Raw genomic sequence first — 26,592 nt, forward strand, 5'->3', positions numbered from 1 at the left:
ATCTTTTCCTTCCTGGCTGACATTCAGTTTCAAAAGTAGAGTTGCTGGTGAAATGTACTTTTTCAGAAGGCATTCTGTATCTGGTCAAAAAGGGAAGCAGAAATGCTTGTGCACAAGCAAGGAAAAAGATATCAAATAGAGTGCATACACGAGTTCATGCAAATAGCAGAGAATGAGGAGGATTGAATAAATAGGCTTACGAACACTGGCTATTTTGCTCTTGCCATACAGAGGAGCTTTAGACAAAGGTAGTCAATCATTTTATTTCAGTTGCTTTTGGAGCTGCACAAAATAAACCTGTGGCAAGTGCTGTTCATAGTCACCAGTGCTGTTATGTCAGTACCTGTCCTCAAGTAGTGAGATGCATCTTATAGTGCCTCTTTTTATGCTTCCCATATGTAATTTTTTTTCCCTAAATAAAGGAAGCAAAACTGAGCTAAGATTAAGTTCTTATCAGAAATTTTGGGGTTTCTAATGCAGTGCAGCTATCAAAGTATCAGAAAGAGTTATAGAAGTTAGAGTTAAATTCATACAGCTGAACAGAAATTGACAGGTACTTAGATCAAATTACTTTTTGGTTAGCTACTGAAGAATGGCACATGGAAAGTAGTTCCTAGTGACCAGAGAAACATGACTCAAGTAGAAAACTCACACAAGTGTACAAATGAAGTCGTATCACTTTAAGTATCTGTATCCTTCCACTAGATAGAAGCAAGCATATTTTCTGCTACATATTATCTACAACAGCATTAGTTACTACTCTATTTAAAGTGGGCCTAGCCTGTACTCAGATTACACTGCTCTTTCTTCAAGTCAATGACCCTTTGTAACGTGTTCTGATAGGAGTTACAGGTGTCATACTTTTTTCTTAGAGTACAGCATGTCGTAAAACAAAGTTTAATACAAACATTTAACTGCCCTTCTACCATCATGTAGTCCTTTAAAAAACAAGATTTAGACTGCTGTTTAGACAACTATTCTTCATGAATATACAAGTTCAAATTACACTGTGGTTACTTAAGTCATTAATTTAGCTGTCAACAGAAACTTCGGCTATATTTAATAATAAATTTGACTTCCCCACGAAGTGATGGGATTTCACAGGCACAACCTGCAATCCAGATGTTAAACAATCATGATTACCATTCATGAGAAAATTCCTTCCGTTTCTGTAAAGATGAGTGAAGTCAGGGAACCAAGAGACAGCTTCCCCATGACAAGAAAGCACAGGAGTTTAGTAAACAATGGCCATCCAGATCAGAAGGGAGAATAAGACAATTAAAGCTTACCAGGCCATACAACTATATCAGGAATTCGCTTAAACATTCCTTCCCTGAGTACAAATATCTCATGCAGGCAGTGACCTGAAACACAAACAATAAGTTAATAAGTTCAAACAAGGAAGCATCAAAAGCAGCACAGTTACATAAATGAAGTTCTCTCACCATGAGCTCTGAATACCCTATCTTCTGCATCCTGCGAATATGAGATTTTAGTGGCTCTAAGATCCTGAAGAAATTCTTCATTTACAATGGATGGAGGTACATCGTTAACATTTAAGGATGCCTACAATACAAGAAAGTAATTCATTAAAGGTAGGTTCACTCTTACAAAATTTCTGTACAACAGAAATAATAAAAAATGGGTTAACACTAACTGATACTCAAACATGACTGTTTAAGATCAGAAATACAGAAGCTCTCTTCCTCATCTTCAATCACTGATCCCACTTGTCCTACCTAGTATCCAGCTGACTAGATGCACACAGAAAGTTTTATTTCAGTAGCACATTCTTACCCTTTTTCCTCCTGAGAATTCTGGAGAAATGCACTAGCTTGAGTGCATACTGAACAAAATACCTTTTTAAAGACTTCCCAAGATCCAAGAAAAACAGCTGCCTGAACAGAACTAGAGACTCTCCTGTTGATAAAGGGGTAGAGATTGAAGGTCAAAATTCCTTTTTTAATATAAATTCCTCCTCCAATAAAGAGAAATACATACTAAAGCAATTACCCACTCTGCAAATTCCTCTATTTACAGTTCTGTTTCTACCAACCCACTTCCCCTCCCCCTGTCACGTACTGGAAGTTAAATCCATCTCAGACCAAAGCCTAATGAAAAGTCTGAAGCAAGGCAAAACTGTTTGACTGATCTAATATAACCAGCATACTTTAGTAGACCTCACACATCAGAAAGACTTTATAAAATCCATGTTCAGTCACTAACATGCAGGTGTTTCCAGAAAGCCTCTAGCTAGAAGTCCTGATCAACACCTTGGAAAAAAGCTTTTCTTTCAAAGAAGCTACACTGGACATTTTGGCTTACCAACAGGCCTTGAATCAAGGTTCTGCAAGTCCAGAGGGAGAACCCCTGCTTAAGGTTTTCTAACAACCCATTCTTCCAGGTCCTTACGACAGATGTTTCATTCAGTATTCTTATGGCTTCTCAAAGTGCAGACCTAGCCACTTAATTATCTTTTCTAAAGTCTGCTTTAGCTATCAGGCACATAAAAACATAGTTCATGTGTTGACTTTTTAAACCTACTTAGAGAACGAAGATTCTTTACAGGACCCAGTTCCAAAAAAACAAGATCTGTGTAGATATTAAGTGTAATGCTTTTAAGTGCTTTGAAGGTTCAAAAAAAAAAAAAACACCCAAAAAACACCATGCTTTTTTTCCTTCCTAAAAATGGAGCCAATAAATTAATTTATACTTTTCTATGGGTAAACTCCCTAAAGGAATATGTCTTCTATCACAAATGGCCTCTAATTAAGGAGTTCTTTAATTAGAGATAAAGCTTGTCTTATGAGTAAAAACTAACTTCTGGACTTCAGCTCCTATTTTGAAAGAAAATGTTGGTCAAGAACTTTATTTCTAGTTATCAAAGTCCCTCAAGTCCAAGAACAGGAGAACTGAAAATTTTTTACTACCCCATCTTTTATTTGAAATATACTTTTAAAAATTAGGAGTTGCACAAAAATTAGTTAAAACATAGTGCAGTGCTTTCAAACTTCTGTCATGAAAACCTTGGTGGCAAATTAACCAACATCACCTTGAACTCAAATAGAAGAACATTCTTGCAATTTTGGTATAAAGCCATCAGGAAAGACTATGGGCTGCCTAATGATGCCAGAAAGAGTTTGCTTACAGCTCTACCACCAAAAGTTATTTTGTACACAATGTTCCACAGAGTCAAAGAAACTTTGACATTTCTTTGACGAGCCTAGCCTATGCTTCTTGACAAGTACAAAGAGAAAACAGCAAAACTGAATTCACTTTTCTTTCACCTTCTGAAGTTTCAGTCTTCTACAAAAAAGTATACCTACCGATCCAAGTTTTCTTTCCTGGAATAGAGTTTTGCCTATCTTTGCTCTACATAACCTCCAGAACAGCTGATGTTTTTTGCCAATGTGTGTCTTAAGGTAAAAGCTTAGAGGATAGCATCAGTTACCAAGCTAACAGCAAGGAAAATAGAGATTAATAGTCTCCCATCTGCCAACACAGCAGTCTATTCTGAATGAGTTGAGTCTCAAAGTAGTGAGAGCTAAAGAAGGGAAGATTTAACCTTCAACAGGAAAGTTTTCAGGTAGTTAAAAGATCCACGGTGATGGAGCTTACCTACCAGTGTCCACTCTAAAAGAAACTATGTGAGGTTATGTAGAAATTAAGAGTACTTATAGGGATAATTCAGAAAGCAATATCTGCATGAGATATGTTCATGACTGATAGCTAATAACATTTAGAGGTTCAAAAGGACAGCCAAGTGTTTGTTTTAGAGTTTTCATATGGGACACATGACCTAATGAAAATATAGTTTTAACAATGGTTTGACTTCTAGAAGAGGGTATGTGCTGTTCTGCCTTGCTTTAAGGATAATATCATTCTTCTTGAAATAAAGTGTCAGACATCTGAGAAAAAGGCTTTTCCCTCCAACATATTCACTTGGTCACCCACAAACACAGAAGTTGAGATTAAGTGTTGCTTAGGTGAGAGGTACACTGCTACTGAGAGATCATGATTTTAGGGGCCAGTCACAATAAGCACAGAGGAAGTCAGGTCTTGGATTGCTGCTCTTAGCTCTTACTATTCTGCTATTAATGCACATTCACACAGTGCTGTTTGCTAACCCAAAGAGCAGAGCTCTGACAAACTTGGGAATCATGAGAAACAAACAAGTAGGTACCAAATAAAGATCTTTAAACCACTTAAAAAAAATCCTGGCTAGCTGTGCTTACATTTTCTATTTTAAAGTTTGATTTCTTCATGGATTTCCATAGACAGAACTATTTCATATCATTTCAAGTTGAACACCAAGTGCTTGAAGATCTTTGTTCTCCGTAAGAGGGACACAAACTACTTAAAGCCATCTGCAAGGAATTGTTATAGCTTTAAGTATCTTGATTTTTATTTCTCTTCCACAAGTATTTTAATCCTTTAGTTTTCATCTTCAAGATTGAAGAGTTAATATTCATCCATATAAATCTTACACACAATGCAAAACAATAATATACCTTTATTTATTCTTATGGGTCTGAAATATTTTAAGATTTGTGCACTGAAAGGCTAGACAGGAAGCCTATGTGAAATAGGTTTAAACTGCTGTCTGTGGTAAGTCTAGTGTGAAAAAGGAAAAAACATCAGGCCTTGAGCATCACAGAAGCAGGTACATTCACTGTTGTTACTTATAACAGAAAAATTGCATGCAACAGGGAACCCTCCAGTCTTATAGAAGAGAGACAGAAAGAGATGAGATAGAAAGACAAATGGACCAAGCGATTCCTCTCCTACTGCTGTTCCTATACTCAAGTTCCTTCATGCTCTGATGATAGTAGAAGGTGAAAAACCAATATAGCATGACAACCTGAAATATAAACTAGGAACTATGACAGAGTCATGAAACTGGGGACCTGCAGCAGTAATTGAGAATAGCTATGAGAAGTCCAGATACATACTGGAGACTCCAGAGTCCTATTCTGTGTCAAGGTAGTCAGCCTGTTTCAGATTGCAACAAGAACATCAGAACTGGAAGGGCATAATATAACAGGAAAGCATTCAACATTGCTAGCAGATATCCTGAAGAGCTGTTTTGCAAGACATGCTGTGAAATCAAGATAATATTCAAGAATCTGCCCTTGTCCCCCAGCTCTAGTTTGTTCTATGTTTCCTCTGCATGTAGAAAGGGAACAACGTCTCTCAGGACCCCTGGCCACAGCAAATTAAAGCAGCTGCCAGTTAAGACCAATCCTGGTCAAGGAAAGCACATAAAGATGAACTTTTTCAAAATATATTGGCAGATGGAGATCCTGCAAGTCATAGCAGATGAAAGACTGCCTTGATTAACAGAAGACTGAAGAAGTGTTCAAGTTTTCAGGCTCTATGAGATTATCTACTTCAGGGAAAATGCAATCTTGAACTCACTCAAGAAACGAGTAAAACTGTTACCGAAAGCAGGGCTGCTATAGTTGCTGTACAAGCACAGCCTGCTTCCAACACTGCTTAAGCAGCTATCTAGTCAGGAACCTGCAGCCTCAAAGGAATTCTTAGAAGGGAGCCAGGTCTCGTGACTCTGACACAAGTTACTCTTCTTGAAAAGAAAAATATGGATGCTTCACAAAACCCAGAACAGTCTCAATGTGTTGTTTTTCTGAAAACATTGAGTTCAATCTTGAGTATTCTGGTAGCCAGTTTTCAGCAGCCCGATATGTAAAAAAAATTACTGTCAAATAAGAACTTGGACATCATTAAATACACTGAAAACACAGCACAATTTAACTTCACTATATCTTCTGTCTTTGTTATCACGAACAACAGTGAAGTTGCATAAACAATTCCCTCTAGGCTAAGAGTTCCTACAATCTTGAAAAGCAACCTACAAACAAGGACAAAAAGCCTCCCTGTGTTGGACACTTTCATTCCAATAAAAGTACTACCAGTTAACCTGGAACCACAAGCCATGCTAATGTTTCATGTAGAACACTTTCAAAAACTGAGGTATTGACACACCATATTTAAAATCATATGCAAGGTGACCTTCAGGACAACAGCTGAATCATCTTTAACAATGTGGTCTTGATTATCACCAAGACTAATGTTCAAAGGAACTGGTTCAGCTATTTACTTACTCTAGAGGTAGTTTTGTGCTCCAGACTTGCTCCAAAGGTTTTTTCTATCCATTCCTTAAAAGTTGGTAATACCATACCACCTAATCTGTACCTGAAAAGTCAATATTACATAGGGTCATTTTAAATTAAAAGACTGTATGTCAGATACACTTCTTTTGATTCTACATATGCACAAATAGTTAAGTTTTAAATCATATTCTCCACCTACAAGCCTGCAAAGTTTTTGCACATTTAGTTTCCATGCAACTGCACATTTCATTGTATTTAACTGTTCTGTACTTCACACAAAATCAAATCAATTGTCAACATCTTAGGTATTATTTTCTTTCATGATCTTTGGGAATTGTGGCATAAGGCTTTTCAGATATCCCATCCCCCCATCTTTATTTTTAAGAAAGGTCTCTCCCTTTCAATAATGCAGAAAGCAGTGTCACAGTTTACATGCCAGTTACAGGTAGAGGCCATGCGTGTATAGACACACTGCAATGTAAACAGCAGTGTCAGACACACAAACCCAGCTCAGTACACCTTACGTGTTTTGAAGAAAAACAGTGTTAAAGATTCTTCCTTCATCATCAGAATGCATCAGAATCCATCAGTGTGAATTTATTTCTAATCGCAAACTCTTTAGCAAGAGCTTAGCCATGTGACAGATGAAGACTTACAGACAAGGGACAAAGGAGCTATTTGTGAACATGTGCACCACATGTGAAAATAAATAAGGCTGAGGACACACTTAAACAGGAAGAAACTATTGCTATTAATTGTATACATATACACTCCTTGTGCATGTTTATGTATGCACAAACATTCTCCTAGGAGAAGAGAAAAAGGACCTTTCTTTGGTATTAAGAGCTTTCAGCTGCTGAGAATCCTTACTATAGTTTGCACCTGGGTCACTGCATTATGCCTCATGGGTCTTCCTTCCAAGATTATTCAATCACTGTTAACCCTATTATGACCCTGTCCTTCAAAGTTGTTGCAACCAACTCTACAACTAAGTCACCTATTGCACAGAAAGATCAATTCCTTTTGTTTCCTCAAGTCAACTACCTCCCAGTTCTCCTATTGCAAAAAAATCCCTACTCTATTCCTAGAGATAAAAGGCTACAACCATATATCAACTCAAGCTAGACTCTTCAGCTCCGAAGACAGCATTCAGTCATTCTTCCTGTGACAGCTGTTATTGTATCATTATACCCATATGAAACAGTTAAGTGAATTGTATGAAAAGAAAAGTGCAATAAGCAACGAGAGTTTAATGCATTTGCATCAGGAGTTTGCAACAAAGGTACAGACTCAACTCAGCTTGGTGTATTTTCTTCTCTAGACTTACTTTTTGGTATTGCCAACCTATCACTATAGCTAGCTTGCAAAGTTAACCTTAATCACTTAATTCAAAGGACAAACTAAAGCTATCAGAAATCCAACAACTTTTAAGTCAAGACACAGACAGAAGTCACAGCATAGAGAGAGTTAGTGAGTTTACCGCACAGAATGCAACGCATAATTGCTCAGGAAACAAGCTTTGTATGTATGTTGATGATGCAAGAAGCCCCCTCAAAAGACCTCCTCCCCACACACACACACACACACCAAAAAACAAGTTTAGTTGCTCAGACTAGCAAGTATCATCTATCCCTCGTGAGATGATAGAGTCTATAATAAAAAGATCATTTGAAACATGGAAAAGCATGGTCTGTTGGGAAATTCAACATGGCTTTCATAAAGGGAAATCCTGTTTCACTAACCCTTGGAGTTCTATCAGGGTGTGAAAACAGAAAGTGACTAAAGCGGATACAACGAACATTAAATTCCATACTCCTTTATACTTCTGTATAAGGTGTTCTAGAATACCTCCTATACAGGCGTTCACCCCAAAAAGCTATTTAAGAAAATACATTGCTACAGTACTGAAGGAAAGGTTCTTCTACAGGCTGAAGGTTAAGATAGGGTTAAGATAAGAAGCAAAGGGCAGGGTTTATTGATCACTGTCCAAGACAGACTCAGGAGTGCAGCTTGTCACACACTGGTACTGGGACCAGTTTTACATAATGCCTTCATCAGTGATCTGGATTCATCAGTGGACTCTCCAACCAGGTGAATAATATTAAGCTCTTTTGGGTAGACAGATACTACACTGTTAGGAAGGAACTCAGGACCTTAAAAAACCTGAGCAGACAAGTGAAGATGGAAGATAAGATGTAGATAACTGCAAGAGCAAAAAAAAAAAGCATGACTTGCGTATTTTGCAGAATCAGACTGGTAATCAGTATAGCAAAAATTACGGCATCTTCACTGACAACATACAACAGGAGCCAACGGTGTTCCACATCAACCGGGTAGGTATAAGAAAGAAGACAGTTCATCTCTTTTTGCTGCTCTGTAGAACCCTCATGTATCTAGACCTTGAATGCTGCACACAGTTTTTGTCCCTGTATCTCCAAGAAGATGTAGTAGAGCTAGAGATGGTTCAGAGAACAGCAATTGTAAAGACGAAGGGGCCTTACAAGCCGAGATGAAAGGGCCCAGGATTCCTCAGCACGGAGAGAAAGTGGAAGAGAGGATACAATTGAGTCTTATACAACCAACAAAGCAGTAGATAGGCTGAAGAACTATCATTCACCTAATCCTGCAACACAGTAAGGGATACTTGGTTTAAAACACAAGTACTTTACACAACAGCAACCTGGAACTTGCTGCCACAGGATGCTGTAGAGGCAGACAGTATCAGCAGACTTGAAAGCTATTAGACAAATTTTATGGACTACAGATCTGTAAGGGGATACTAAAAGGACAACGCATCTACCACATCTTTACAGATGCCTATTCTCCTATTTTCACTTCAAATACTCTCCTTTTGCCACTGTGACAAACTATTCCATAGAAACTACACTGGTGTGGCCCAACAGGGCATTTCTAATATTATCTATAAGTTAGAGAGAGAGAACGCAGATGGGGGGGAAACACCATTCTCCCCCCATTCTAGAACAGTGACTAGTACTCAGACAGCAGCCTCAGTGCTTCCTCCTGGAAAAAAAAAAAAAAAAAAAATCTGAGTCCAGCTCTTTACCTTTTTTTCCTTCAAAGCTCACTGCGTAAGTTTTCTGTACAGCATAATCTACCTCAGATAAACTAAAGATATCAGATGAAAGAATGAGTGACAAAGTGACAAGAGTCAGAATCCTGGCAAGAGGAGAGAGACCACCAAGATCTCCCTAAATATTATACAGTGAACTCAAGTGCCTAAGATAAGGCTTCGCCTTTTAATCTGGGCCTGAAAATTAAGGAATTAAGGATTAAAGTGCTCAACATCCCAGTTAGGTTTCTGCAGCTTTGACTCAAACTAGCTTATGCTAGTTTACACAACCTAAAAGACTAGGAAGGAATTTTTCTGAAGGACAGTACTTATTTCAGATTTATTTCTCTTCCCTGTTCTTTTTCTTTACTCTTACAAAAAGTATATTTTTTTAACCCAGGGAAGAGACTGCAAGACTACTTTCCACTGAGACAGAAAAAAACAGTTAAGATGTCAAGTGACAGGCTTAAATCCCACTGGAAGAAAATTAAGAGATCCCCAAGTAGACTTAATTTTAATATCATTTACTCAAAAAAATGTTTCTCAGAAAAACAAGCTTGCTGTACAAAGGGCTAGTAGATAATAAATCAGAAGTGTTGCCACTACAGAACATACAACTGAAAAGCAGTTTTTAATTTTAAGCTCAGGGGATAAAGTAGCTCCATGCACAATGGTTAAGAAACTTAAAATACAAATTGGAAGTTTAATAAAACAACTTGTTGATGCTCAAGAGATTCTCAAAACTAGCAAAACTGCACTGACCTGCTGCATGTTATCTAAAGCCTTCAAACATGGTGCAGATTCTCAGTCTGATTCCATTCTCCAAGGGAAGTTTAATGCACAGAGTATACCAAGTTACAGAGAAGACTCACATTAATTTATCCTTATAATACTTTTAATAAACCTTCCAATAAGCCACACAGTCTATTTTACTATGTTAGACTACAGTGCATAGAATTCAGTAAACCTGTTAAATGCAGAACAGCTAATAACCTATTCTGTGAGATAAAGCAAGGTTTTTTGCCTTCTTTGGATTAACTTTAACTGAACAGTGCAGTTGTTAAACTCTTTTCAAAAAAAATCACCAAATAAGATACTTCAGTGTTATAAATTTTCAAGTTACCTTTTTCCTGTGAATTCTGCTTGACCCTTCTTATTGAAGATGAATTTGGAGTCATTATATCCCCATCCATTCCACTTCAGAAGTTCTTGCCTTAAAGGGAGAAAAATATATAAGTGAGAATGTTAGCATATTGCTAGCCCAAAATGATTTGCAGTTATATGGCTTTGGAAAAAAGTCTTATCAGATAGCAATTCAAGAAATCAAGTACCTATCAAAAGTATATAGCTTAATAGAGCAAAAAGTCATTTTGCAGCCACAACCATTACTCCTTCAGATTGCATCCTAAGACTTGAAAGACAAGATGCTTTATTTTCAGAATTAAAAAAAGACATTTAGCATTATTATTCTCTGTCGAGAGAATAATTTTAAATTTTAGTTGTTTGACATCACTACTGTAATCCCACTGCATTCTTAATAACATTCACCTGATGAGGCACTGAGACATTTGGATTGAAAATATATTTTGGAAAATAAAAAAAAACCCAACCCCCAAGAACTGCAGAAATAACAGCAAATACAACCTGAATGTGACTTCAAATAATGCAAACCCACAACTGCCAAAATACAACCACAAAATTGAAATACCTTAAGCACAACCGTAGCAAAATAGAGGATCTCTTAATTATTATAAAGTCATCAGAAGTATATCAATGTAAATATATTCAACACTCAGAGATACACAAAGAGTAATTACATATTAATTTAACTTTGCTTAAAAAGTCTGCCATACATTTACATTAGAAATTAAGTACTAACCTAAAAACTGAATTTTAGTTAATAAAAAGGCATCTTAAAGAAGTCTGAAAACAGATTATTATCTCACTCCACTACATACAGTGAACATAGCTCTTATTCTTTGACTGTATAATGTAAGAGTAAGATGATGATCACAGATGACCATTTCAAAAAGACCTCACGATTCAGAGAAAGCACTGCCTCAAGTCAGTTAACTCCAGCATTACATACAAGATAACTGGGTGATGATTGATTACCAAAGGTCTTCATTATAAAGACAATATTAGCACAGGCTGCTGACATACTGTCAGTGTTGTAATTAAATAGACTTGGCTTAATCAAAATTCATTTTCTTCAAACTGCCTGTACACAAGGTTTTAATTAATCAAATGGAAAAAAAAATATGGACACATATTTCATTACAATTGTTTGAATCAGACATTTCAACAAGCCTTTGACAAATTTAGCACTTTAAGGAAACTTTATAGAGCAGTCTCAGTACTCAGTAACTGATACAGTTTTGTGAAATAGCCAGGTTATGTTGTTCTTCCACATTGAGGAACTGATTCTAAAATTTCAGCCAAAATTAAACTGTTTGAGCAGACAGCTGTCCAGATACAGAAGCCCCTCTGGCTGCCTCCTCTCTCGATAGACTCAATCTTTACACATGTAGTGTTCACTCAGAAAAGGGAAAGGATCCACTCATGTTCAATAGCACAGGAATGGCTTGTGCTATTGCACTGACATGAGGGATCATGAAAAAGTGTTCTTAATGCCTGTTATGCAGTCTTGCCTATTTTTGCATGTATTCCTATATTCTACATATGCACATTTATAAATATTGTATATATTTATAAGAAATTCCACAAAGACACTAAGTCATACACAGGTGAGCTGTTCCCAGCTGTGAACAGGCTGACACAACTGGCCAACTCAAGTGGCATTTATTTTATTTTTCAAACTAAATGTTCCCTTCAAATCCCCATCATTGCAGTCCTTGTCAAGGCAAGATTTCTCCCTCTGCTGACCAAATGTAGTATTTCTATATACCTCATCTGTAGTTTGTCAAATCCTGTGAAGTCAGAACAGACTTGATATTAATAACCATAATTTGAGGAAGGCTCAAGTATCTTCCCCTAATTTAAAGAGGTAAGTCCTCTTGCAAGGCAGTGCCAAAATAAGTATGCCAAGTACAATGCATGAAACAGGTTAGAGAAACTAGGTGCAAAGCTGGAGTCAATCAGACAGACCTAGACACTAAAGACCAGGCTCTAAAGGAACTGGTGACATAAGATACACTGATAAAGCACAGCTTTGAAACTATCATTAGTCCTGATGTCGGTACAGACAGACACTTCCCACAAAATCCAGGGGAGGTACTATTAAGGCACTGAACAAACACCCAGATACTAGGTCTTTCTGCTAAGCTGACTGCATTCCCAGTTTTCTTTTCTAAAGGCCTACTTTCCTAGATTGGTGTTAAACTACCTGGTGCTTTCATCAGGCTTTGAAATACAGAACAGAGGTTAAGAGTTTTAACTCTTTGTTTACTTTCAGGTTGAGCTATTCCTCAACATTGAACAAAGTAAGTGCACAAAGGTTTACTCTACCAGACAACACAGCTCTTGTTATTGGTGTGATGAGAATACTTAAAGTCTAATATAACAGTTCGCATGTTTGTAGAACAGCTGGTTCTAAAACATCTCAGCTACCTCACAAAGTGAGGAGATCTGCCCCCCGCCCCCACACAATGGGCAGTATTATATCTTGTGACAGGTAAACACCACAACAAAGAGTTAAGCATTTAATTTTTATTTTCAAAACTATACTGAGCAAGTCTGAGGTTTTGTTTGGTGACAGGAAGGGCTGTTTTTGTAAAAAGTCATCTTACATTTATTCTTTCTTTTGTTCCACCATACCAGAGTACTGCCAGTTTAAAAACTGCTGTTTGATTTACTTATTGTAGTTCCTAGCACTTCACGCCTACACACTAAGAACAAGTTAGAGGAAATACTTCATGTGGCTCCCTAAAAAAGCAAGCCTAAAAAGACCAGATTTTAAAAGAAAGACTGATTAGTCAGCTCTGATTTGTAATTGATATAGCCTGCAGTAAAGACCAAGCTGTTTAGATCTTCTCACACACCATTTGAAAGGTATGCTCTTCATGAACAAGAGCTGGTGAACCTCAAGACTCAAGAGAATTACCTTCAGCACAGAGGAAAGCAGGAGACATCCAGAGGAGATCCACAAGCCTCCTTGACTACTGAGGCAATGTCAATGTCATACTGATATAATTCAAAGACTGTAACATAACTTTTTGGAAGACTGTTACATATCAATTGACATATTATTCAGAAAAGGCACAAGCAGCTCTGCAAGACAGAGGCCAGGGCAGCATGCTGTTCTTCCCCAGGTCTGCCTCCCTACCCCAGCTCCCTCCTGTAAGGGAAATACAGAATCACAGAATCATATAGGTTGGAAAAGACCTTTAAGATCGAGTCCAACTGTAAGCCTAACACTACCAAGACCACCACTGTACCATGTCCCTAAGCACCTCATCCAAACGTCTTTTAAATACCTCCAGGGATGGCCACTCAACCACTTCCCTGGGCAGCCTGTTCCAATGCTTGATAACCCCTTCAGTGAAGTAAAATTCCCTAATATCCAGTCTAAACCTCCCCTGGCACAACTTGAGGCCATTTCCTCTTGTCCTATCGCTTGTTACTTGGGAGAAGAGACCGACCCCCACCTCGCTACAACCTCCTTTCAGGTAGTTGTAGAGAGTGACAAGGTCTCCCCTCAGCCTCCTTCTCTCCAGGCTAAACCACCCCAGTTCCCTCAGCCACTCCTCATCAGACTTCTGCTCTAGACCCTTCACCAGCTTCGTTGCCCTTCTCTGGACATGCTCCAGCCCCTCAATGTCTCTCTTGTAGTGGGGGGCCCAAAAGTGAACACAGCATTCGAGGTGCGGCCTCACCAGTGCCAAGTACAGGGGGACAATCACCTCCCTAGTCCTGCTGGCCACACTATTTCTGATATAAGCCAGAATGCCATTGGCTTTCTTGGCCACCTGGGCACACTGCTGGCTCATATTCAGGCAGCTGTCAACCAACACCCCCAGGTCCTTTTCCACTGGGCAGCTTTCCAGACACTCTTCCCCAAGCCTGTAGCATTGCATGGGGTTGCTGTGACCCAAGTGCAGGACCTTGCACTGAGCCTTGTTAAACCCCATACAATTGGCCTCGGTCCATCGATCCAGCCTGTCCAGGTCCCCCTGTACAGCCTTCCTACCCTCAAGCTGATCAACACTCCTGCACAACTTGGTGTCATCTGCAAACTTACTGAGGGTGCACTTGATCCCTTCATCCAGATCATTGACAAAGATATTAAACAGAACTGGCCCCAGCACAGAGCCTTGGGGAACACCACCTGTGACCGGCTGCCAACTGGAGTAAACTCCATTCACCACCACTCTTTGGGCCTGGCCATCCAGCCAGTTCTTTCCCCAGTGAAGAGTACACCCGTCCAAGCCATGAGCAGCCACTTTCTCCCAGAGAATGCTGTGGGAAACCGTGTCAAAGGCTTTACCGAAGTCTAGATAGACAACATCCACAGCCTTTCCCTCATCCACTAGGCGGGTCACCTTGTCATAGAAGGAGATCAGGTTGGTCAAGCAGGACCTGCCTTTCCTGAACCCATGCTGGCTGGGCTTGATCCCTTGGTTATCCTCTACATGCCGTGTGATGGCACTCAGGATGATCTGCTCCATAACCTTCCCTGGTACCAAGGTCAGGCTGACAGGCCTGTAGTTCCCCAGGTCCTCCTTCCAGCCCTTCTTGAAGATGGGCATCACATTAGCTAATCTCCAGTCAGCAGGGACCTCCCCAGTTAGCCAGGACTGCTGGTAAATGATGGAAAGGGGCTTGGTGAGCACATCTGCCAGCTCCTTCAGTACTCTCGGGTGGATCTCATCAGGCCTATAACATCAGGCCTCATCAGGCCTATAACACAGGCCTGCTCTGTATTTCCTTGTCTTTCCAGCTTACATTTGGAAATTAAAACTGTAATTTGACAGCATAATAAGAAACAGAAGGCAAATAAGGAAAAAAGTATTTTTCTAAGCATAAGTGTTGTAACAGCATTCCTCCTTCTTCGTTTTCATACTGCCCTCTTGCACCATTATTTATACAGTCACCATTCCTTAGAAAAAGCTTTTCACACCCCAGCTCCAGTGCAGAACTCCTACTGCCCTCCGTAATGCCCTGGTGTAGCAATTAGAGCTGCCTGCCAGATTAGCATCATGTTTACCTCGGCTCTCAAGAAACATCCAAGCTGTGACTGAGCAATCAATGTAGCCTTCTACATTTCCCAAGGTTTTCATTCCCAAAATCTCATATTCCAGAAGAGCATAAAGGGCAGAAAGAATTGCTGAGCATCTGCAGACCTAAGCACACATTAAAAGCTCCCTCCATGTATGAGTAGTCAGTGTATCCAATCCTGGCTCCGAGACCAAGGAACCCAAACTACACATTGATCTGCAACTAATATGTACCACCATTATACTTACATAAACTTTTACAAATTATGTATCCTCTAACACTTCAATATTTTGTACCATCTGAAACAAAATTTCCCTTGCAGTAATAGTTTCTATCCTCATTCTTCAAAAATTCAAGAATGTGACTGCTAAATGGTAAAACAACAACAACAAAGTAATCTGAATACCCTGTATAATCTCTGAATACTCTGAATAATATCTCAAAACATGTTAAAAAGTTTCATGCCCCAGCCTGAAAAAAGAAAGATGCTCTGTTTGGCTTAGTCAACTGACGTGTTCATGCTACACATGTTCTATGTGTGGCAAGACAAAATTTACACATCCTTCTATTTTTCTTCCCAGCCCCCGTTCCAAAAATATATATAGCAAAGAGACGCATCAACATTTGGCATTATTCTTGCTTTAAACTCAATGTTACTCAGCTCTGTATTGTACTTGAACTGTCTCATTTAAAGACAACACCTTTCCTATTCAGTGCATTGGCTTCAACGAAGTATCAAGTTCACGAACCCTACTTTCATCTTTGACAGAAATATGGAATATTTTAGCCAGAAATAGTAGGAAGTGACCAGTTCTTTCTTGCCTTCTAACGTAAAAGCCAGAAATTCACTACTGAAATGTATGAAGTACTATAAATCAAAGCTGGCTTAACATTTTTTAAATATGTATTATATATACACACACACAAAATGATATTGCCTGAAGGGAAAAAACCTGAAAGAAAACAAGTTACCATGGAAACAGTGACAATAGGAGCTGAAAACAGTGTGACTAGGTTAAGTGAATTTAAATATTTCACTTTCATTACAATGCCCAACACCAAATACTTGACTCAATGCAATAAGGATTTTTACAATAAAATATTTGTTCAACACACCAAGCGTTTTCTGGAAAACTGGCTATGGAATAACCAAGGAGACACTGGGCAGGATGCTGTTCAAGTCACAGCACAAGGCATTATATTAAGCCCCCAAGCAACCATTAAGGTGCCTACAAACTGGGCAAAAGCTCACGAGGTGGCAGCATGCCCAGTTCAGGGGGGTGGGAGGGTGGCCCCCCAGCCCCCCAGCTGAACTAGTGCTCCCAAGGCACCGGTCACTGAGCTGGGCAGGCAGAGGCCCCTGGACCTACGCTATTTCAACAAAACTATCTGCCAGCACTCTCCAAATCTCATGTTTTAGTAAGAGGCACAGTGAATGGCTGAAAGAGTTCTTGTATCTCCCTAGGAAACTGAAGAACAAGCACAGGATCTCCCACAGATATCCAAGCTCAGCACCCAAAGTTCAACCCACATGGAAATTATACGATGGATATCATTTTTCAGTAGTCTCAAATTCACATCACAAGTGCATATACAATATATACAACTGCCAGTCAAGAAGAGCTTTATACTGCAAAAGAAAAGTATCACCAACAGTTAGAGCCTTTTGTTTTCCAAGGTCTAAAGCACATTGATATTACAACACCAGAAGTAAACAGAAAGTTTTCTCACTTATGATGAAGTTATGAGATTACGTTCAATGAAATATCAGAACCAAGATAAAGTAATGAATGAAGTCCAAACATTAGCATCATGTGATTTAACAAAGAATGGAACTGCCTCATTACACAGACATACCATCTAAGCACATAAATATCAACAGAACTTCCCCCTTCTCCAAAATAATCTGAAGATCTGGTACATTATACACAAAACTTAGACAAACAGGCTAATTTACTCAAAGGACAAGTGACAGTTTCCTGTATTTTCTTCAGAGAAGCAGGATGAAAGTGCAGTTCAACCCAGCTGAATCAATGCTACTCAGGTGGAGCAAAGCCAAGATGCTCACATCAATTTCTTCACAATAACCACCAGCATTTTCAATTCAATCACCAGCTGATGCTCAGCATTAAAACAACATGCACAGAAAATAATCACAGACACTCCTGTGTTCCATGATCCAAGAACCAGCACATTTGTGGAAATGAGTTTAAAGTGGCAGTTTTAAGGGCTACCACATGGGCTAAAGCACCAATATTTGCCTAATGTAACAATGCAAAAATGTCTTGCAGGTTGTAGAGTTCTTGCAAAACTCAGCACATGGGTGCATTATTATGGTGCTAAGAAGTTACAAGACATTACCCAAACAGTAATTCCTCAAAGCCCACCTCAGCTGGATTTTTGGTTACCAACTCGGACCACCAGCTGCAAATTCAGAACCCTTTCCACAGGTGATACCAGAATTCTGGTCACTCTCCTCTGGAGTAGTCTCTCTGGGTTATATAGTCACACTTCTCAACTAAGTAAAGCAAGCCACTCCAGAGTGGTTTTGAAGCCAGTAGTGAACTAGTATCAGGTGCCTGGAAATTAGGAAAGGGAATGTAGCCCAAAGAATCCCTTCAAGAACCATTTTGTGAAAGCATAATTTATCTGGAGAAGAATGCCGTGCTGCAGGCAGGGAGTATCTACTGTGTTTGTCATTCTTATACTTCCTCCCTCTTGGATGATCTTCCCTGCAGCAAACCAAACATAATCACTCTCAAGTCTGAAGTCACATAACATCTGTTTTATAATCTTAGACACATTCATGTTCTGTAGCCCATGCTTTCAGCTAAACCCCTGCAGCTGCACAGACACCCAATTCAGTTGCTATTCTGTTTGCTGAATATCCAATACAGCAACACAAACCTGGGTTCATATTTGCAGTTTACATCTACAGTAAGCAGCTAATGCAGACACAAGATTTTAGGCATAAAATAAGACTTCCAAGGGTTTAGGTACTCCAAAGCAGAGTGTGCTCTTTTTTTTAAAACAACTGTTTTGATAAAACAAATGTTAATTCTCCTTACACATGTTCCTAGCCTCGCCTATTTCATTACTCTTCATTTCACCGCACTGTAATAAGCCCCAAGGAATAAGGAAATTGGTGTTTCTCTAGTGTTCTTTCATAGAAAGGTTAAGTCAATTAGGGTGAATTAAACATTCAGGAAAGCCATTATACCTATGCTTCTCAGTATACACTTAGCCAAATGATTCTTATGCAACAGAATACTTTGCTAGAAGCTATCTCTATTCCACCTACTACTTCAGTTGACACTTGTTTCATTTTTATCTTTGAAGAGACCGCTCTACTACAAAAATGCATGCACACAGCTACTTCCAGGCAGTAAACAAACAACCACTTAAAGATTTTTCAAACACTAGAGATCAGTCCTTTGAGAAGTATTTTTTGAAAGCTTGCAAAACCAGGAAATCCGCTTCACTATCTAAAAAAACCTGAGTTAATGAAGGAATCACTTGTCTGCCATTTATTTGCTCAAGCAAAATAAGCTCAGTTCCTGGACAACACTGTTTTACCTATTGCATAGGGAATTTTTAGCATGCTCTGTAGCAAATATATCAGATAACTGCTGAAGAACACTTTTTGGCCTATACCATCAAGCCTGAAGACTTGCACAAAACAGCCCAATTTTGCATATAACAACACTACAGAGCCATTATGCTTGTCCTTATGCTTGTCCACATTCAGCCTACAATTATTTTTAATACTTCACATTATTTATTCTCTACTAAGAGGTATAGTAACACTTCATGAAAGTCTAGTTGGCTGCAACCTGTTACACTACAGATGTCCTTACTTTACTCCATCTCAAAGTAGCTTCTAGGAAGTCCAAGTATTACTCTACTCTATTGCATTAACACACCATTCTATTCAGTTTAAATCAAGTTTAAATAAATAGCTATATATACACATTCATTTTCTTGTACATAACAGTTCAGATCTCAGTAGATACCAAGAAGTCGATCTACAAAATTATTTTAGTTTTTGCTCTAAACTGCTACTTTCTTTCATATAATAATCCATATTGTACTTTTTATAAATGTACTTTACACTTCTATCTTGTATCTAGGTTTTTTCTAATAAAAATGAACAAATTAATATATCCAGTTTGGTTTACTTGGTATCAAGTGATCTAACAATACATATATTACCTAAATTCTTACAGATGTCTTACATGTCATCTGCCTGACATTCAACTACTTGGAGCTAGATGACAGACCAGAATTGCTGTTGCACATGAAGTCACATTTGCCTTCAGATTATAACATTTTCTTTTATCAGGCTAATGTTTCCATATGAGAATCTTCTTTATCTGTTCTTCTACTTCAAGAATTAACCTTGACTAGCAATTAACTGCTTTGATGCAGTCACAGAGCCTCCTGTGAACTGCCACACCTTCCTCAATGCAACAGGCTCTTACTCTTCCAATTTGTTAAGGCTCTCTAGTGGCAGCAGCCCTTTCCTTCTTTGCCCTAAGTTTCCACCACCTTAAGCTTAGAAGTCGGCTATACCAGGATTCAGTTTAGTGTCAGGTGTTGCTTAAACACTGTTGTCTGAGTTAAGTGTTTATAGTGAAATAAAGATTGCTCCGAGTACTGGTGGCAAGATATGAAGCCTCTTTGATGCTACTTGTTAAATTCAAGTAGTACCAACTCTCAAAGAGAGTTAATTCATGTTGCTGCTCAATATAGTCATAATCATTACCAGCAACTACAGCAAGAATTGCAAGAATCTATATAAAAGTATGGCAATATTAACACATTACCCTGAGCAATCTGGGTGTGAACTTGATACAGAGGAGGCAGCTGGCTATACACTCATCCCTTAGTTTACCCTGGATAACAGCATGTCCATAATAATTAATAGAGATCCACAAGCCTCTCTTCATCCCACAGGAAAGAAGCTTCTCCATGAAGAGAGAGGAAAAAAATCAGGAAATCCTGCCCTGCTTTCTCTTGCTCCAGGACAGAAGAATTTTAAGCCTACGAGCTACTGAGTCAACATTTAGTTACACTCAATCAATATTCCCTTTTAACAAGGACCAATTTTTTAAAGTTTGATTTGAGTAAGTTATAATACAAGCTATTATGGCAAGATTGATGTCAGTGCATGCTCCACCTCTGAGGCACCCTTACTTTCTAGCATATGTAACAGTTACTCTGGTACAACTGTGTTCTAGGGAATTGTAGCACCTCACTGTTTTCATAGAATCATTTAGGTCAGAAAAGACCTTTAAGATCATCAAGTCCAAACATAAACCTAACACTACCAAGTCCACCACTAAACCATGTCCCTAAGCACCACACCTAAACATCTTTTAAATACCTCCAGAGATGGTGACGCAACCTCTTCCCTGGGCAGCCTGCTCCAATGCTTGACCACCCTTTCGGTGAGTAAATTTTTCCTAATATCCAATCTAAACCTCCCCTGGCGCAACTTGAGGCCATTTCCTCTTGTCCTATGGCTTGTCACCTAGGAGAAGAGACCGACCCCCACCTCGCTACAACCTCCTTTCAGGTAGTTGTAGAGAGTGACAAGGTCTCCCCTGAGCCTCCTTTTCTCCAGGCTTAACAACCCCAGTTCCCTCAGCCGCTCCTCATCAGACTTGTGCTCTAGACCCTTCACCAGCTTCGTTGCCCTTCTCTGGACATGCAGTGTCCAAAGCAGTACAAGTTGAACACTTCACATACATGCAGTTATTTTGAAGATTAAGTAAGTTTTTAACTCAAGTCTCACCAGCAAAGTGAGCTTACTAATAACCAGTCAGGAAAAGTCAACAGCATAACATAAAAGTTCAGAAAAAGTAATTTCAAGGAAGAGTTCTTTTCCTATTCAATTTTTGTAGTAAGTTTTTCAGCATGCCCATCATCCTGTTAAAGCTTCAACACACATTGTATAACTATGATCCCCATCTTCCACTGCAACACTGAATTAATAGGAAATTCAAGCCAGGAATGCCACCAAGAAATAACATCTCTCCACTCTTATAGTACCTAAGATTTCCCTCAAGAGTATACTCATCTAAGAATAGAGTTGCTTGTCTTTTTTTGAGGAATTTCCTCACCTCGATAACCGTCATTTTAAAAGTTAGGAAGCATATTGCAATCTTTAAACACATCAATTTGCAAACACATTGTTTAGCCTTCACATGCATTTTTATTTGGAAACAGGTACAGTTAGATGAGCACCCACAGACTCTCAGTCAATTCCACATACTCTCTTTCCTCCCCTCACTGGTGATGAAAAATGTCTGGATAAGATCCTTAACAGTTTGGTCTTTCAACTATCAACAAGAAAGCCATGTTTCTGCAGATCACTGTCTAGTGACTATTGGATACGCAGCCAGAAAAAAGTTTCCATGATCGGAGACATACACCTAAAGTACTACATAAGGTTTTCATCATAGGGAGTGTTCTACTTTGTGGAAGAAATGCAACGTGAGGAGAGTGCACCTAAATCTGGTACAATAGTGTCCATAGCTTTGACACCATTTCAAACACTACAGGAAAGATGCAACAGGCATAATGAACAAAAATTTTGCTTAAGGTACTTGTGACTGCAGCTTTGCTAGGAAAAATTAAAGTAATAGTTCAAAAGAGGCAGAAAAGCTGAATCATCATAGAGAAGACTGCAAGAAAAAAGCATCTGGGTTTGAATTGTCCTAATATTGCTGATTAAAGTCACACAGTATCACCGTACCCATCTATAGGTCAGCTATTTTTACCAGATTTTTCAACCAACCTTCTAGGTCTCATGAATAGATCAACCAGCTCCAGATTAGCTGGGAGTCACTAGAACAGGACTCAGGTGTTCATCACTTGGCACCTCCAAATCGGTATAGGCAACAGAATTGTCTTTCTCCCCCACCACTCACAGTAAAACCTGGGTATTATCCTCTAACACAAACTACCCAGATCCTCATATTCAAGCTATATTTACATATCAGAATTTTCACATGCAACACCTCAAACATGTTTCAACCACATCTCAGATGTTCAGAGGGAACCTTAAGATAGAGATGCAGCTCCCTTTATGGTTCTTTTGTTTCTATACATACAAAAAGGCTGGGCTGTAGCTACGTCAAGACATTTGTACCTATGGTGCGGACCAAGCTTTCCAGCAGCTTCCTTACCTTACTGTGGGAGTGTATGCAGCAGTTGTATAATTTTGTTCATAAGCTCCTTGAAGCAACATAATTTTTATTCTTAATCCAGAACAAGTTATTTAGAGTAAAAATAGAAATCCATTATGATCCTATAGCAAATCCTAAAATGGGAGAGTTATGTCGATAACTTGTAGAAGTACAGACGTTAAATTCACTATGCCTGTGTTTCCACGGAGAAAGAAGCTACTCTTCTGGTCACATGCATCTTCACAAAAGCCTGTTTCTCCTGCTCTTCAAGGATGTGATAACTGGCTATAGAAATTACACAACACACAAAACTAGCTAAACTGGTATTTTTTTCAGAAACGGTGATTTCTTCCTAAATTCAAACCAAAGAAAAACTCAAAATGGAAGGCAACAATTTTGGAATGACCCATTTCTCCCAGTGAGCAGCACTGTTTAACACACCTCCTGCAAGAGCATTAAACCCCGCTCAGTGAGAACTAAAGGCTTTCAAAGTTGTTAACATTTGACTACATGCCCATGACATCCCAGTCCCAAAGCAGGCAAGCTCAGCTTGTGGCCCTGGGCCACAAATGGCCTGTTAGAATAACGCAGACTGTCCGTTGCTCTCATCTTGAAAAAAAGCTGAGAGCAAACCATAGGCTGAGTGGATTTTCCTCAAAGCAGGAACAGCTATCTCAACCACTACTTGCCCTGTCTGCCTCTTCACCGCCTCCATACACTAACATACTAGTCCCTGTACACAGCTCGATGGAGAGCAGTAGGTTGTCTATAACCTAAACCTTAAAATGCTCTTACAGAATAGCAAACAAACACGCATACATAGAAAACCCACATCCGAGAAAGGGGAAATCACAAAACAAATACAAGTCTGCCCCAGCAGAAAAGTGAGCCTCATGATAAGTTACATGAAACTATATCAAGGTATTATAATTGTAGCATTTAAAAGAATCTACTAGAAAAATAAATCCAAGAGCCAGTGAAACAGTTTTGAACTAGACAATTTAACTATTTGTTTTCCCTTGGTCTCATGTGACATGACATTCTTTACTACAAAATACTGTAAGAAACAAAAAAGGTACTTAACATGCTTAAAACTATTCATTTCTAAGAAACTTGAGTTAGATCCTAATATAAGAGCACATTTTTGGCAGCATTCACACAAGGTGAAGCTTTCACGTGTCTGTGAACAGAGGAGGACTGGAAGCCCATACACAAACCCTGCTTTTCACGTGCCATTCTTCACTAAACTGGCCTCAAAGTATTTTGCAAACACTGAACCTCTGCTCCAGTTATTAAGGTGACTGTGAATGACTTTCCATTTTAACACAATTCCACTCACTAAAGTTGGAGGGCGAAGACCACCTTCCTTCGGTTTCATTCAGTCCCTAGAGCGGTGAATCGCTTCAGCGCTGTACCCGCGTTTGGGTTTAGCCTCGTCCTCCCCCCGCCGCGGCCTGCCCGACATCTCCCAGCCCTGCTAACCCCGCAGCTCCCCGCGCAGTCCACGCAGGGCCTCCCCGGGTCCCCTCAGCCCACGCCCGTTGCCAGGCGGGAGCAGACCGCTCTCCGCGGCACACGCTGCCCTAGTGCCGCCCCGCACCGACAGCCGGCCGCTCCGTGAGCCCGCCCAGCCCAGCGCGGACTCCCCGGCGCCCGCTGCCCCGTGGGGACCCCCGCCCGCACCCACCGCTTCTTCGGGATGGAGCCGGAGGCCGGCCCGGCGGAGCCCCCCTGCGCCTTGCAGGGGCTCGGGGAGAGCGCTTCCCGCTCCGGAGCCCGCGGCGAGCCCCGCAGGTGCCCGGAGATGATGCGCAGCCGCCGCCGGGCGGAGGACGGGGACCCGCCTCCGCTTCCCGCTGCCTCCTCCGCCGCAGCCGCCATCGCGCTTCCGTGTTGTGCCGCCGATCGCCGCCGGGTGAGAGGTCGGGCGAGCGGAAGGCGCCTCCCGGTGCTCCCCTCACATGGGCCGTCCCGGCATGCACCGCCGCCCGCGCGCCCCCCGCCCCGCCCCGCCGCCGCGGGAGGCGGCCCGGCCCGCTGAGGCGCGGGGCTGCCGCCGCCTCGGGAGCTGAGCCGAGCCGAGCCGAGCTGAGCTGAGCCGGGGCGGGGCGGCCCGCCCTGTGTTGCGACGCGGCCCCGGTCGGCTTTCCTTTCCTCAGACGGCAGCGGAGGACGCGCATGTTGCTGGAGCTTCGAAGCCGAGGCCTGTTTCCATAAGCAGTCGTGCAGCCCGCCAGAATAGCTGCCTGCCTCAGCAGTTCAGGGCTTGCGTGACAAAACAAGGGAGAAAAAAAGGCTTTATTGGCGATTTCTCGCGTCTTGTGCTGTAATTATCACCCCGTTAGATTGCTAAACGGATTTGAGAGAACGCAATGTGTGTGTGTTCTTTAAAGATGAGGATTGCCTAAGTTAATGATGAAATGCTAATTAATGGCAATAACATAGGCGGGTTACTTAAGACATAGGTTGGTGAGGTGACAGATAATCCTACAGGAGTTACAGATTTCACCGTGATTGTTGGCAGGTACACGAGGCCCTGGTGAGTGATGGGCTGCTGAGCCAGGTGCCTGGGGCTGTGTGACAGGGCTGGTTTTCCCACACCACAGAGTGCTAGAAGAGAGGCTCCACACTCCCGATGATCTGCACCCCCCCCAGTAAACCCACACCACAGAGTGCTAGAAGAGAGGCTCCACGCTCCCGATGATCTGCACCCCCCCAGTAAACCCACACCACAAAATGAACGCTGACTGACTGGTGGGAATATATGTAATAATGTCCCTTCTGGGACAGCCATGGCGGGGTACAGAGCTGTCGATCCTGACCACACTTGAGCCCTGTGGGGACAGCTGGGATTCACCCTGTAGCATCGCTTTGAAGAGGGAGAAGAATTGGCATTTAAGAGGAGGTACAGATGTGATGCCAACCCTAGGTGCTGTCTGCTACTAGGAATTTACCATCATGCACCGGAGTGCTTTGGTCAGCTTTGAATTTCCACTCAGGAAAAGATGTGGAAACTGGAAAGATTTTAAAGGAGAACAGACGAGAAGAGGGGTTTTTCATCAGAGAATGAAAAAAGGCTGAACAAACTGAGTCCAGACTGCTATGAAGTGAAAGGGAGCAATCAATCTGCCCTTCATGTCCCAGCTATGTTGGTGAGGAGTAATGAGCTCAAACTGCAAGATGTAACTTCAGTATTAGCATGAGACTACTTTCTAATGGCAGTGAAAATGAAAAACTGTTGTAGTCTGCCGAAATAGAGAATGAAGTCACCTTCATTAGACAGCGTTTAGAACAGACAACATGCATGTATCAGAGGTTATATTATTATAATCAGTTCTGCTCAGGGCAAGGGGATGGGCTAGATGACCTACTCAGATTTTTTCCAACTTTTTCCCTGTGATGGGAAATACCTCACACTGTTGAAGGCTACTTAGTTGTCACACAGGAGCTACTTTCATGATCAGCTTTTGCAGTTGGATGGCACCAACCAGTTTTTTTGAAGTCTTGAAGTGGAATGCTAATTTCTAGATGATTACTAATACTTTCATAATGACATTTTGCCTATCATTGTTGATTTATTTGTTCATTCCTTCCTTGTACACCCCTATGGTTGTTATGTCCTGTATGTGAAATAAAATCGCATGAAAACTCATAAAATTCTTACCTTACCCTCTTTCAAATCTTTTTCAGGGACCTTTTTCTCCCATGATACTTCAACATGATACCTTTCCATTAGCTAAGCAACTAGTAGAAAGTTCTCCAGGGAGCAGTATGTAGTGCACAAGCAGTGAGATGGTGGATCCGTTCCCTACTTCACATGCAATATTGGTGCCTCTTTGAGTCATAGCTCCCCATATATAAACCAGGGATAACAGTATCTCCCTAGGCAGACTGATTTGAAGATAAATACACTAAGGACTGTGTGGCAATATAGGATCAACCCCTGTAAGACCTACTGATGAAAAGCAGTACATAAAAGCCACCCAGGTATTACTACTATTTGGTTTGCTTTTATTCTCAC

The 26,592-nt window shown here is 40.5% G+C and overlaps 1 protein-coding gene across 1 annotated transcript in view; it reads right to left on the reverse strand.

Moving 5' to 3' along the window:
* The window catches only part of AGPS (alkylglycerone phosphate synthase), a 64,083-nt gene extending 39,529 nt beyond the window's left edge, over window positions 1-24,554 (reverse strand). The window contains exons 1-5 of the mRNA XM_075511595.1: window positions 24,259-24,554; window positions 10,325-10,414; window positions 6,123-6,213; window positions 1,446-1,566; window positions 1,290-1,364 (exon numbers count right to left, since the gene is read on the reverse strand). Coding sequence (XP_075367710.1) covers window positions 1,290-1,364; window positions 1,446-1,566; window positions 6,123-6,213; window positions 10,325-10,414; window positions 24,259-24,452 — 571 coding nt within the window. The 5' untranslated portion in view covers window positions 24,453-24,554. The remainder of the gene's footprint in view (window positions 1-1,289; window positions 1,365-1,445; window positions 1,567-6,122; window positions 6,214-10,324; window positions 10,415-24,258) is intronic.
* Between the last annotated feature and the right edge of the window lie 2,038 nt (window positions 24,555-26,592).

The sequence above is a fragment of the Mycteria americana genome, chromosome 9 (assembly GCF_035582795.1).
Source record: "Mycteria americana isolate JAX WOST 10 ecotype Jacksonville Zoo and Gardens chromosome 9, USCA_MyAme_1.0, whole genome shotgun sequence".
Taxonomy (NCBI): Eukaryota; Metazoa; Chordata; class Aves; order Ciconiiformes; family Ciconiidae; genus Mycteria; species Mycteria americana.